Raw genomic sequence first — 12,045 nt, 5'->3', positions numbered from 1 at the left:
TGATATGCAGTTCCGTCTCCTCGCTCAGGGACAAGCTGTTTGCTGCGAATCGATTTGGGCAGCCATAGCCGACGGGCGCCGATCGAAGCGCACCAAAGACAATCTCCGGCGCGACCGTTTTATCCCGCCATCCAGCTTCCTACGCCGGGGACTCGGGGTTCAAGCCTCAGACAAGCCTCTCAGTACGTCGATCGGCTTCCCTTTAATAACCTAAGAGCACGGTGAGAGCCCCAATTAGCACTAGGTCCCCCTGGGGATGTGGAGCTTTGGTCCACAAATAAGCCGGCGTCCGTGGGGCTACAATGTGGGCGGACACCGCTGGACCCATGCGGGGACAGTTTTCACCTGATTTTATCGGTTACTGGATCTCGCTAAAAGAAAGAATTGGAGTGGCATTGTAAATTGTGTTTAACGATGAAGTAATTAGCACCCCCGATAGTCGTCACGAAAGTTGGTTCGGTAGGTAAATGGGAGGGGGGGGGGGAGGGAGGGAGGGAAACTTTAGCCAGTGAATTTAAGCTGTTATTAACTTTTGCGTCATTTGTGAAGCTTTCAGTTCGTAATCACGAGCCATCATATCAATCCGTAATCACGCGCGTTTTAACTCAAATTAACGGGTTTTGTTTAAAGGTAACAACGCACGTCTAACATCTGAGCCTGCGGATCTGAAGCTGTGTTTCACTGCCGCCCAGATACACAAAGACCGAGTCTCAAATAATCAGACGGGCGATATGCAAACGTGAAACGATCGCCTAGGCTAGTGTAATCGATCTAGGACAACACAATCAGCTGCAGATTACGCGCAGCTGACTACACAGACGATTTTACATTCACCCAACCGGGAGCAGATAGCATATCCCTGACAGATCACGCTAGATAACGTCTAGAAGAGCACTTTTCCAGAGGACTGGCCGTCGTCCTATCACCATGATAGCCCGGTCGTCAATCCACCACGCCCGTTCCTGCCCTACGCCGTGATGGGATCAGAGCAGTCGAGTTTAGATAGAGGCGTCTCCCGTACCTATACCAGCTCCGTGATCCCGATGCCGGAGCACACACCAATAACGCGCTCGGAGCGGTCATCAATAACAGGGAGCTGCTTTATTACGTGGCGCCTGCCGTCGGTCGGTCGGGTATTCGGTGGGTCGTGGGGCGCCCCACCCCAACAGTGGCCTGTCGGCGGTGTCTTAGAACAGTCACCGGGCGCATGGTCCTACATTAGGTATATATCTAGGCGAAAAGAGCCCTGGCCGCGATATCAATATGGCTATAGGAAATAATGATTTGAGAGAGGCGCTAGAACGGCATCAGGTGACGGGTACGTGGTCAGTGGGTCACCCAACAGTCAGCATATCATTATTAGTTCGTCGTTTACCTTTTATCTACCACACCAAAGCCGTATTGTCTTTTTTACCAATGAGCTTTAAAAAATCGCAACGTGTAACTATATCTAGTTGACCGAACTGATTGCTGTACCTAAGAAATAGAAAAAAAAGTTTCATCGGCTTCTATGAATAAATTACTTACAGCACATAACGAAACGAACATGAGGCAAGTGCTAATGTGCATTCAAAAGCAAATGGAGGTAGGTAATGACAGCATATGTACAGTGGATCTTATTAGGATCTCCAGACGTAACTAGATGGCGTTGAGCCTTAGTCGAGTCCATGTCAAATTCAAGGAGAGGTCACTACCCAGCTGGGCCCGATGGGGAGGTGGGCGGGGAGGGGGGGGGGGGCGGGTGGCGAGGTCACGGTGCGGGTGACCTGTCAAACAGCCCCGGCGCGGTGGGGCACTGCCGTAGGCAAATGGCGCACTCCAGTGTTGTTCCATATCGCGGTGGTGGGCCGGGCGGCCGGTTAGCTTGGCAGCTTGGAAGGAAAGGAAATTGAGGCATGGTTTTGCTGTGGCCGGTTCACCTACTGTTGCTTATGATGCACCCAGAGTAATGCAAATGTGGCGTTGATAATGCAGCTGGCAATGGAATGCTAGCGAATGCTCCGAGCGCCTAGCTATAAGGATTAAGATTATTTATGTCTCCTGAAATTTTCATTGAATATAATTCAAGCACTAGAGAGATCGTATTCGTTCGCCAGTTTTTTGACCGGCTGGCGTTTCTTGCGTAGAGCGCCCTTGGGCAAATATTTAGGTATAACGCAGGTGATTTTAATTTTTTTGCTGGTAAGACGCCTTTAGGGTCAAATCAAGCAGTGGCGGCGGAACACCTTTAATTAAGGGGGGGCACTGCCGACTTTTGGTCCCATTCTTTCCATGCAACGCCCATAGGGCTAATGTTAAAATGCCAAAATCAAACGGGGGCACGGTGACCCGATGCCCCCCTCCCCCCCGTTCCGCCACCACATGAAATCAAGTCGCTAAGAGACGATGAGGAAAAGTGGACGAACGCCACATTTCTGTGCATGAAGTATCGAGTTATAAAAAGCTAAAAGTTATTTTACGTGTAAGCTAAAAAACAATAAGATCAGTTAATAAAAATATTTGACCCGAAATTAACTTCTGTTTTGTCTGACCATGATTGCATGCATGACCCCGGTCCAGCCTGGTTCTACTCGGCCCAACCTGGTTCGGCTCCCCCTTTTTTAATATATAAATTTGGCCCGAACCTTTTGAATGGAAGGAGTCACAAGGACAGAGTCCCCGCTAAGCTGAGCTTGTTAAGCGTTGAAACCTGCCATCTACCCTCCGATCAAGCAATTCCTGGTTACGGAGCGAGCGAAGCGAGCGAAGTCTTTCCTTAGATTAACGGAAATTTCTGAGTATGAGCGGCCGGCCGGCCGGCCGGCGGCCGGCCGGCCGTGCGGACGCTTTTGCGAGGCTTATATCTCAGCAACCACTTTACCGATTTACATGCGGTAAATTTTGTAGGGTAGCTTCATTCCTTCTACCAAGTACTGGACTATTCCCGATGCATGTGGGTGACCCCTTATGCACGTGCCACGTGCAAAACGAAGAGCTGTCACTTTGGTAATTGTTGCGATATCTCGGTAACTACTTGGCCGATTGCGCTGAAAGTTGGCATGTAGGTAGGCACCCACTAGGCACTGCATATCCATGAGCCAGAGTTGGGGTGCTGCTGCACGTGCGCACGTGCAGGGGTCGTTTCCAGATCTCGAGAACGGCTCGACCGATTGCGCTCAAATTTGGTACACAGTTAGGGACCGGTTAGTAGGGTGCCGTGCACAAGTCAGTTGGGACCCATTTTGCACGCGCGCACGTGCAGGGTGCCGCTCCCAGATCTCGAGAACGGCTGGGCCGATTGTGCTCAAATTTGGCACATCGCTAGAAACCGGTCAGTAGGGTGCCGTGCACAAGTCAGTTGGAGGTACCCCCTCGAAATTTCGCACGTGCAAGACTCACCCCCTCGCTCGCTCCGTTAGTCGCCCCAAAAGGCGCTATACTGGTCTATTGCAGACTATGGTTTTGAGGTTTAGTCTATGGCAAAATGGTTTGTGGTTTAGAGTCCAAATTTTAACGTGCGCACATAGCCGCGCACGGCCGGTCCCCTCGCTGACTTCGCCTGGCAGCGGCCTGCCACCAACCACAACCATACCCGTCAGGAGGCTAAAAAACGTCAAGCACACGTCGTGTTTCGAACCCGGACTTTTGCAACCGGGACGTGCGCCTTCACCACATGGCACATGGAGTCCAACGCTCTACCGACCGAGCTACCGGGACGGACATTTACCTTGGGGTTTCGCCTCGTGACATTGACAGACGTCAGACACTTTGGCCGAACTTTAGCCGAAACACTGAGCAAGCTGCGCAGGGCGATAGGTGCTCGTAGCGTTGAGGTTGAGTAACCTGTGAGCTGAACGCGATGTCGTGAGTTCGAGCCCCACTCCCGGGTCTGGTTTTATCTAGACACAACCAAAACCTTTCCTTCTACTGCAACTCAGCTAAGCACGATGACATCTTTCCCCAATATCTTTCCCCAATATCCTCCCCAAAAGTCAAAATTATCGCTTATAAACGTTTAGCTAAGTTTCATTTTTTAGGAAAATATTTTTGGTCATTTGTCTGGAGCCATTTCAACTCTTTTTTCTTTTCTGATTCTTTTCGACCCGATAAAACCCACCAAAACTGAACGTGCCAAATGAAAAATATCTAACTCAAATAACAGTTTAGAAAAGCCTCAGCATGCATCATGAAAAGCATCATGCAACTATCGACTGAAAAGTTGCATGCTATGAATACGTCCTAGATTGTTTCAATTATCATTGTTCAACATTTTGGCTGGAACTGACGCTGCCTCTGGCTTGCCCGTTTGTTTGAGATAATGATTCCCTTCAGTCGCGTTCTTGCCGGTTCCACATGAACAGGATACCACCATACCGGAGTGAACGCACCCGCAGCCATCATCCCCTCCCCTCAGCCTCGGCGCAGTGGCGGGCGGCCCTGGGCGGCCCACTCCCGGCGCTACGCAGTTACGCACGCCCCATGCGCCGTGATACCGCGTCACTCCCCCTCCCTCCTGCCCCCACAATGACCGGTGACCTCACTTCCCTCGGGATTTGGACTCGCCCTACCCCGACCGTAGCGCCACGTGGTGGCTCTGGAGATCTTAAATAGACCCACTGTACCTACACGCGAAAGCCATTATGTCCTGTGAAGCTGATATGCGTGCAGATAAGCTCCTACTGAGATGACTCAGATCATTATCAATGAATAATTGGCAATCTATTCGGCAGCTATGGCCCAAACTAGCCCAGACTAATTGTCAATTACCATGGTCCCATATCGAAGTGCGATTTCCTCGGTGGAGCATAATGATGCACTTTGCATAATTAGACCGCTACCGAGGACCAATGGAGTTAAAAATAGACTCTAGAAAAATAGAAAATAGAAAATAGAAAAATAGAAAAAATAGACTAGAAAAATAGAAAATAGAACAGAAAATAAGGGCATTAGCCGATACAAAAAGTGGAACTTAAGATCTGGAGAGGCATTTGATTTGTATACCCCAGTGCCAATATACCTTTCTTTTACATATAACTATTGCACTTACAAATATGCAACAGCATTACATGCGCGCCAAATCAAGTCAAAACTCATTCAGCAGGTGTCTATAAGAGATCATGGCAGCCAGAGTGCACCGACCTGTTTAAGTAGTAGAAGAACGCGGAGAAGTTGACATCGAGCAGTGTCGGGTGCGAGATGGCCGACCGCTTCGGGAAGGTGCTGAAGAAACAGTTGGCCACCAGCGAGGCGATGAACCTTCGATCGAGTTCAACGGTCCCAGCTGAAACGCAGGAAACAACGTCACATTTGGTGTTAACGAGCCATGCAAAACATTGGTGTACATGACTTTCAATGCAAAACAGACTAACGCGATCACACAGCAGAATCCGATACCAAACCGACCTCTAGGTACTTGATGAACAGTAAACGTCCAATCACCGTATCCACACATTTACCCAAGTTAACACAAACACTGCGTAGGCAAACACTGCACAAACATCACAGAGACCGTCGGACCACTGGTGCACGTGAGGCGCCGTGGGTGGTCCACCCGACACCGTGGACCGGAAGGAGCCCGGGGGATCAAAGAGACCGCGCCGCCATGTCACGGAGTGGGCTGAGGTCCAGCCTGGGACAACAGCGTCCCGGCTTGAGACGGCCATGGGGCAGACAGACGCCGGTTGGCGTGGCGATTGATGGTGCTCGTCTTCCCAGTGAGGCATGTGCCATGTGCCGAGGCGTAGAAGGTTATGACTTTCCCGCATTATGCACGTAACATGTTCGGCTACTGAACATGTGTAGTTTGATCGTAAATCATTCATGCTCCGAATATCAATATTTGGTCGGCGCCTCCTACGATGGCTCTTAGTTCAGTTGGAGTTGTCAACCTATTTCTGGTTCAGGCTGATGGTAAAACTAGAGCAAGAAACTGCCTCAAACGATTCCGGGTAAAAACAGCAATTCCTTAATACTTCATCACCGACCGGGGCGCTAGAATCTCACTTCCTATAGATGCATACCAATCCACTTCAAGTGGAATCTCTGGGAAGGGCGGGTGGCTCCACGGATTTGGTCAAATCTCGGGGTCCGCCCTTCTCCTCGCCCACGCTTCCCGTCCGATGGACGGCTCGTGACAGGGCCACGTAGCGATGGGGCGGTCCCGGGCGCCGCACTGAATTCACAGTCTCCTCACACGCCACGCTTCGTCAGCCATCCTCACCAAGATTAATGTAAATTTCTCGCATTTCGCTCGTTTCCTAGTTAGTCCAAAGCGTGAATGCATTAGTAATGCAAATGAATGCGCCTTCTGACAAGGTATTTTGCTTGATGACCATTAATTACAATTCGATTTTTCACGGCATTGTTCGTGGCCGTTCAGAATTCAGCGATGTCTCAGCTTTCCATCACGTCAACAAAAGGCATGACTTACACGATTCGCTACCTCCCATACACGATAGCCACTTGGGTAATGGATACCGTTGTGTGGCGGCTTTATACCAACACTGTGAGCAATTAAAGTTCATTTTTCAAACATATGACGTGCGTTTGTTGCGAGTCCAAACACCCAGCAGATATAAGACCGCATCATGTAACCGATATCAGCGAGACTGAGCTTCCTGACAGAGATTGAGCGCAGATTTTTGCTGATTAGCCACCTCTGAAGAGGCTATTTGTTTGGAGCAAGAGACTGTCATCGAACTGACAAAGGCCATTATGGATCCGTCGGCATTGAATCCACAAAACGATTCATTCACACAGCGATATACGATTTATTGTTTGCAAATGTCTACATAGAATCAGAATACTCGTAATGGGGCAGTTCCATAATGCACTATCACATGCACCACATTGATATTTACAAAGCTTTATCAGAAGCGCTTAACAAAACTTAACGAAACAGCGCTCCTTAACAAACTCCTCAAGCAAAATACCCTGTCTTGTCTGAACAAAACAAACAGCAATTCCGCGGCGCTCGAGATTGCCGCAGCTTCAAAGTGTTTAAATCGTTGCCTACACTTATAGATTCAAGTAAGGTAGGTATACTTGTAAAATGCAACATTAAAACAGCACAACTTCATTTCCAAGACTGAGATACGGCCCTATCTTGAAGCGTGCTGCAGCCTTTCGTTCAGTGTTGTTACACACTTCCATTTGTAGGAGCAGAAGCTACACAGATGAGTACACACCAGGTTCACACACCGAAGTGTAATGTTCCTGTATGTAGTTTGTGCCTACATCCCGCACTACCACTGTGTCACGGCCGTTCCCAGACGGTCCTGTGACCCCGACATGACCTGCCGCGGTGTGAACATCGTCCGCCGCCGCTACTGTGTGCGTGGGGAATTAGACTCTCCGTGGGTGGGCTGCTACCGGGCGCCGGACAATACGAGGAGCGGTGCTGGGTAATTTGCATTGTTAATACTGTCAGATAAGCGCGTATAGTCCAATCCGTTGAACCTTGCTTGACACTTTATACCGTAATATAACGACACAAACATTCATTTCAAAAGGTATTTACCATCAATTTCCTAAAATTGTTCAGTGTTAACCTTCAATCTTCCTTACAATAACCTCACGCCCCTACGCGGCACGCCACAAACTGGTGCCCTGATTTGGTTCTAACCTTCAAATCGGCCGAGCAGGCCCGGTACGGTCCGCTCTGCACCCGGACCACCACGCCGACCCTGCATCGTTGACCCAGCGCTCCCCTTCGTTCTCGCCAGCTCCGCGCTCTTATTCCCGCTACTCATTCCCATCTCTATGCACATTTCACCTGCGCCCTGAATTGTGCACATTCCCCGCGCCCGGAGTTGGGGTGGCGGCTGCTCGGCGTCGGCGCCCTCCGAGGCCGACACACGCTCCTACACAGGTGTCGTTTGCACCACGGAGGGTGCGGGTGAGGGGCGGCATTCGAACGCAAATTGGCTGGCAGCGGAGTCGCGTCAGCAGGTGGGCGGGTATGAGGATGTCGCTTCGGGCCCTGCGCGCCGCCGTGGGAGATGTAGGCGCAGGGTGCCGGGCGCCGGGAGGCGCTGCGTGCCGACCGCGCGTTTGTGGCGCCGCTCCGAGCAGGGGCGGTCTCTCAGCCACCAGGGAAGGAGGGTCGGTTGTTACTGCGGCAGTGGTCAGCCTTACCAGCCGCCGCGCCGTAAGGACCTAGGAGGTCGTTGGACGACCGCGCCGCGGGTCGGAGTTGCGGTGAGGCGCTGCCATTTATTGCGGGCGCATTTAAGCCGCCGTGACTGAATGGGACGGGCTGTAAGTCGATGTCGGTTTCAGATGAAATGGCAGGTGTTAACGTGCCGTTTAACCCGGCAGTTGCTGGGGTATTTCGCCACCCACCGTTTGCTGGGGGGGGGGGCGTTAAACGCCCCCAGCCGATAACTCGCGAACCAATAGGCGCAGCGAAACGCACGAGGCGGCAAACGAAAGAACGCGACGAGACGCTTCAGATGAGTACTTTAAAGTTGAATTTTGAGGTCAGAGGTCGGGTCAAGGTCAGGTCAAACACCTGAAATCGGGCTTTCAGTAGCATGGACTTCAGGACTTCGCAATGGGCGCCTCTCGTCATAAACTCTGTCAAAACGGTGCACAATCCATCATATAAGGCCTACAAGAGTGTCAGCTTCATGTAGGGGTCAGTCAAGCATAGGTCAGGGTCAAGGTCAGGTCAACCGGGTAGGCACATATCCCCGAAAATCAAAACTGATATTCGCAGCCTGTGACACATGTTTTATGGGTAATTTGGGTCGTAGAACACGATGGTGACATTCATTTTATCATATGTGTACGCGTTTGGCTCAAAAAGTTAAATTTAAGAAATGCATGTATCATGGTCGTGAGGTAGTCACGAGAAATTGCAAAGATTCAGTTCAAGATTTTGGAAAATGCGGAGCGATAATCAAAAATCGAAGATAGCCATTTGATTGTTCATGGTATTGGCAGTTTAATGGCATTTACGGCATGTCTGTATGTCTATTCTGTGATTTTATATGATTTTTTGAACATATGCCGTTTTTGGTCGAAAACTCAGAAATCATGACGTCACTAAAACCTTGATGTCTCAAAAATTTTCCGACCGATTTTTTTTTAAACTTTGTCACAATAAACTTCAATCAATTCCCTACAGGTACCCAAAATTTGGCGCGCCTGCGGCGCGCCGTTTTTATGCTATGGCCCGGCGAAAAAAGTGGGGGCGTTTAACGCCCCCCCCCCAGCAACTCGCGGGTTAAAATGCTTCAAAAAGTCTGAAGTTAAAGGAACAGGCTAAAGATAGCCCTGTTTCAAACACAAAAATAAATGGTTCCCATAAAATAAATGCCAGCGAATAATTTGCGCAGTTCATGATCCAAAGTCACGCATTCTGTTTCAAGATTTGATGAAGATATGAGATAAGAACGGTAAAAGATAACCACAGAACTCCGATGTCTTTCTTGGTTTGATTATTGTCAAACGTTATTGTCATGATCTTACAACGAAAACAAAAACCATCTTAACCAAGCCACATAAGTCCATTAACGTCACAAGTTCACTGAAGGGCACAAAAAAACCACACACAATTACATCCCCGACAGGTGACAGCCCACTTGAGCGCCGGTTCTCACATGACCCAGATTACCCTAAACCCCCGCCGGATCCCGTCAAACACCATAGCTCCGGGCCGAGCCGCTGTCGTTCCACCGTATAAAAACGCTCACGCGTGAACGATCGATGCGTGGCGCGGTTGACTGGTGACGAATCTGACGGCGATCTGACGGGTGAGCCGTCCCAGCTGACAGCTGATGACGGGCTGACACGGCCTCCCGGCAGCGGCAGACCGATCGCCTACCCCCGGCGCAGCGGCCCGCGCCAGCAAAAAGCGGCCGCACGTGCGCACATAACTCTACATGGAACTACTGCGTAGACATCCGACTCTCGGGTGCTCAGAATCTTAGACGCCAGATTCTTATGATTTGCCGTACCATGGTGGCTACTTATTGAACTCAAATGCGTTGAGAAACAATGAGCGAAAACCGATGCAAATGTGCTTTGGACCAGCTCAGGAGATCAGATTCGAAATTCAGCGAAACGTAATTCGTCTGCATAAAGTCGCCAACCTTCCATAGTTCCCATGCGAAACTTCATTGAAATATTATGCATGTAGGTAACAAACCCTAAACCAACATTAGTCCTCATTCACTTATTACATTAACAAACTTCACATCATGTCCTTAAAAGAAACCTTAGACACATTTCAGACAGAGAAACGTGCAAAAGATGATCTGATGACGTTGGTTAACAAGGAGCAAACAATGCAGACAAAAAACGTTTAGCCTTTCACCTACGAGTAGGTATTGCACCTACTTGGCTAACAGCCTTCTCTGCGACACTTGCGAAGCTTGGTGTGAGGTCGAAACTGCATGTCGGGTGCGCATGAGAGCCCCCCATGCGGCTGGTATGGCTCACGCCGGCCGGGCTCAGTGCGCTGTAAAGATACACATCTCATTTGGGTTGGGCCGCCAACAGCTGGCTACGACCCGCCCAGATGCCGAGCGCCCATCGCCAAAGCACCCATAATGTCCGCACCTCAGCGAGAAACTCTCAGCGGCGATGGCCGTTTGGCTGAACGAATTAGTTCAGCGCCTTGTTCGCCGTGACGAAGGCAGGTAATCGGATGGCCGAGCTATTCGGCTAAGTATCGTGCTTTTATTTCAGAAACGTGTATCTAGTCAGAGTTCGATTATCTGATCCGACGCGATCGCGATGTTTTCAGTCACGCAACGAGGGCCTCAACCGGTGGTGGAATCTTGATCTAAAGGCTGCAAATGAATCGTCTCGCAGACTCCCCTCGCAATTAAGTTTGTTTTCTTCCAATAATAATACGGCAGGCGCTTATCTATCATATCTGATAGGCATTGGTACGATCAAGGCTAACATATTTCATTCTCGGCATCTAATGCTAGATGAGTTTATTGCATTTGAGTTTGGCTGTTTATTGAAAACTAAAAGTGACGCTGGAGGTGAATCATCGATCATCGCTAACTCATTTTAGAACAAAGAGACATTGTTATTAATGGTTTATTTGACAAAAGGCCATTATCGAAAGCCGTTTATGCCTTATGAAGCAGCACAGTTTGGAGCCAGCCAGAGCTCACTTGAAACTGAGTGACTGGTTGGCACTTAAGGCACTCGTTGCCTAAATGTCAGAAAGATATTTTTAGTGTAGCAGCGACTATCACTATGATGTAAATCTCTTTTAACTATTGGCTTTCGAAAAACTTCTAAACAGATTATGTAAAATATTTCTGCATGCCACAAACCTTCGTAAAATAGACAGCGACCATCATTAGTTGTTATTTATCAGTTAATGCAACAAAACTCGCCGGCCTTCGATCACTTAAGCAACAATATTTATGGGCCATAACTATAAACGAATGGATTACATTCGCTAGCCACTATCTTATCCCAACTATTATGTTAATCGTAGACTGGTGTACAAGTACGATCGGGACTTACTTTATCTGGCCCTTATCACAAAAAGCTACATGAAACGGCAATAAAGCGGTAATGGCGGCACAGAACATTGTCTGGTGGTTAAACAAATTAGGGAGCCTGACCGCTGTGGGTCATGCAATAGCACTGACCCCAGTTAGCAGAGTCATACAATAGCCCCAAATGATAGGAGCTCCTGGCATCGAAGACACTACATGATGTGGAAAACGGCTTTTTATCCCGCCCAGTCACAGAGCTGTCCATCTCAAGAGCACCGATATGAGCGTGTTAGATGATAAACGGTATGGAACAATCATGTATCAATAAAAGTTCAATAAAAACGAAACTAACATTAATGTAATTGAGGCGCAGCGAGGAGCTTCGTGGATGTGGGCAACACGCCATCTGTGCTGGTCAACAAATGGAGAGAAAATAAGACCTGGGTCACGCGATGAAACATGCTCATAATACGTTTAGCAGCACCTTTTATCAATCCTAAGTGAATGAAAACTTTCATTCACCAATTTCCATAAAGCTGCGAAATGAAAAAGGTGATTCCGAGCACAGAACTGAGAACATTCGTCCGCGGTCTGC

The 12,045-nt window shown here is 49.1% G+C and overlaps 1 protein-coding gene across 1 annotated transcript in view; it reads right to left on the bottom strand.

The window, feature by feature from the left end:
* The window catches only part of LOC122381707, a 71,974-nt gene that overhangs the window by 7,516 nt on the left and 52,413 nt on the right, over positions 1 to 12,045 (bottom strand). Inside the window, exon 4 of the mRNA XM_043366196.1 lies at positions 5,119 to 5,260. Coding sequence (XP_043222131.1) covers positions 5,119 to 5,260 — 142 coding nt within the window. The remainder of the gene's footprint in view (positions 1 to 5,118; positions 5,261 to 12,045) is intronic.

The sequence above is a fragment of the Amphibalanus amphitrite genome, unplaced genomic scaffold (genome assembly GCF_019059575.1).
Source record: "Amphibalanus amphitrite isolate SeventyFive unplaced genomic scaffold, NRLGWU_Aamphi_draft 000125F_arrow, whole genome shotgun sequence".
NCBI classification, from domain to species: Eukaryota; Metazoa; Arthropoda; class Thecostraca; order Balanomorpha; family Balanidae; genus Amphibalanus; species Amphibalanus amphitrite.
This window is presented reverse-complemented; position numbering and strand designations above follow the sequence as displayed.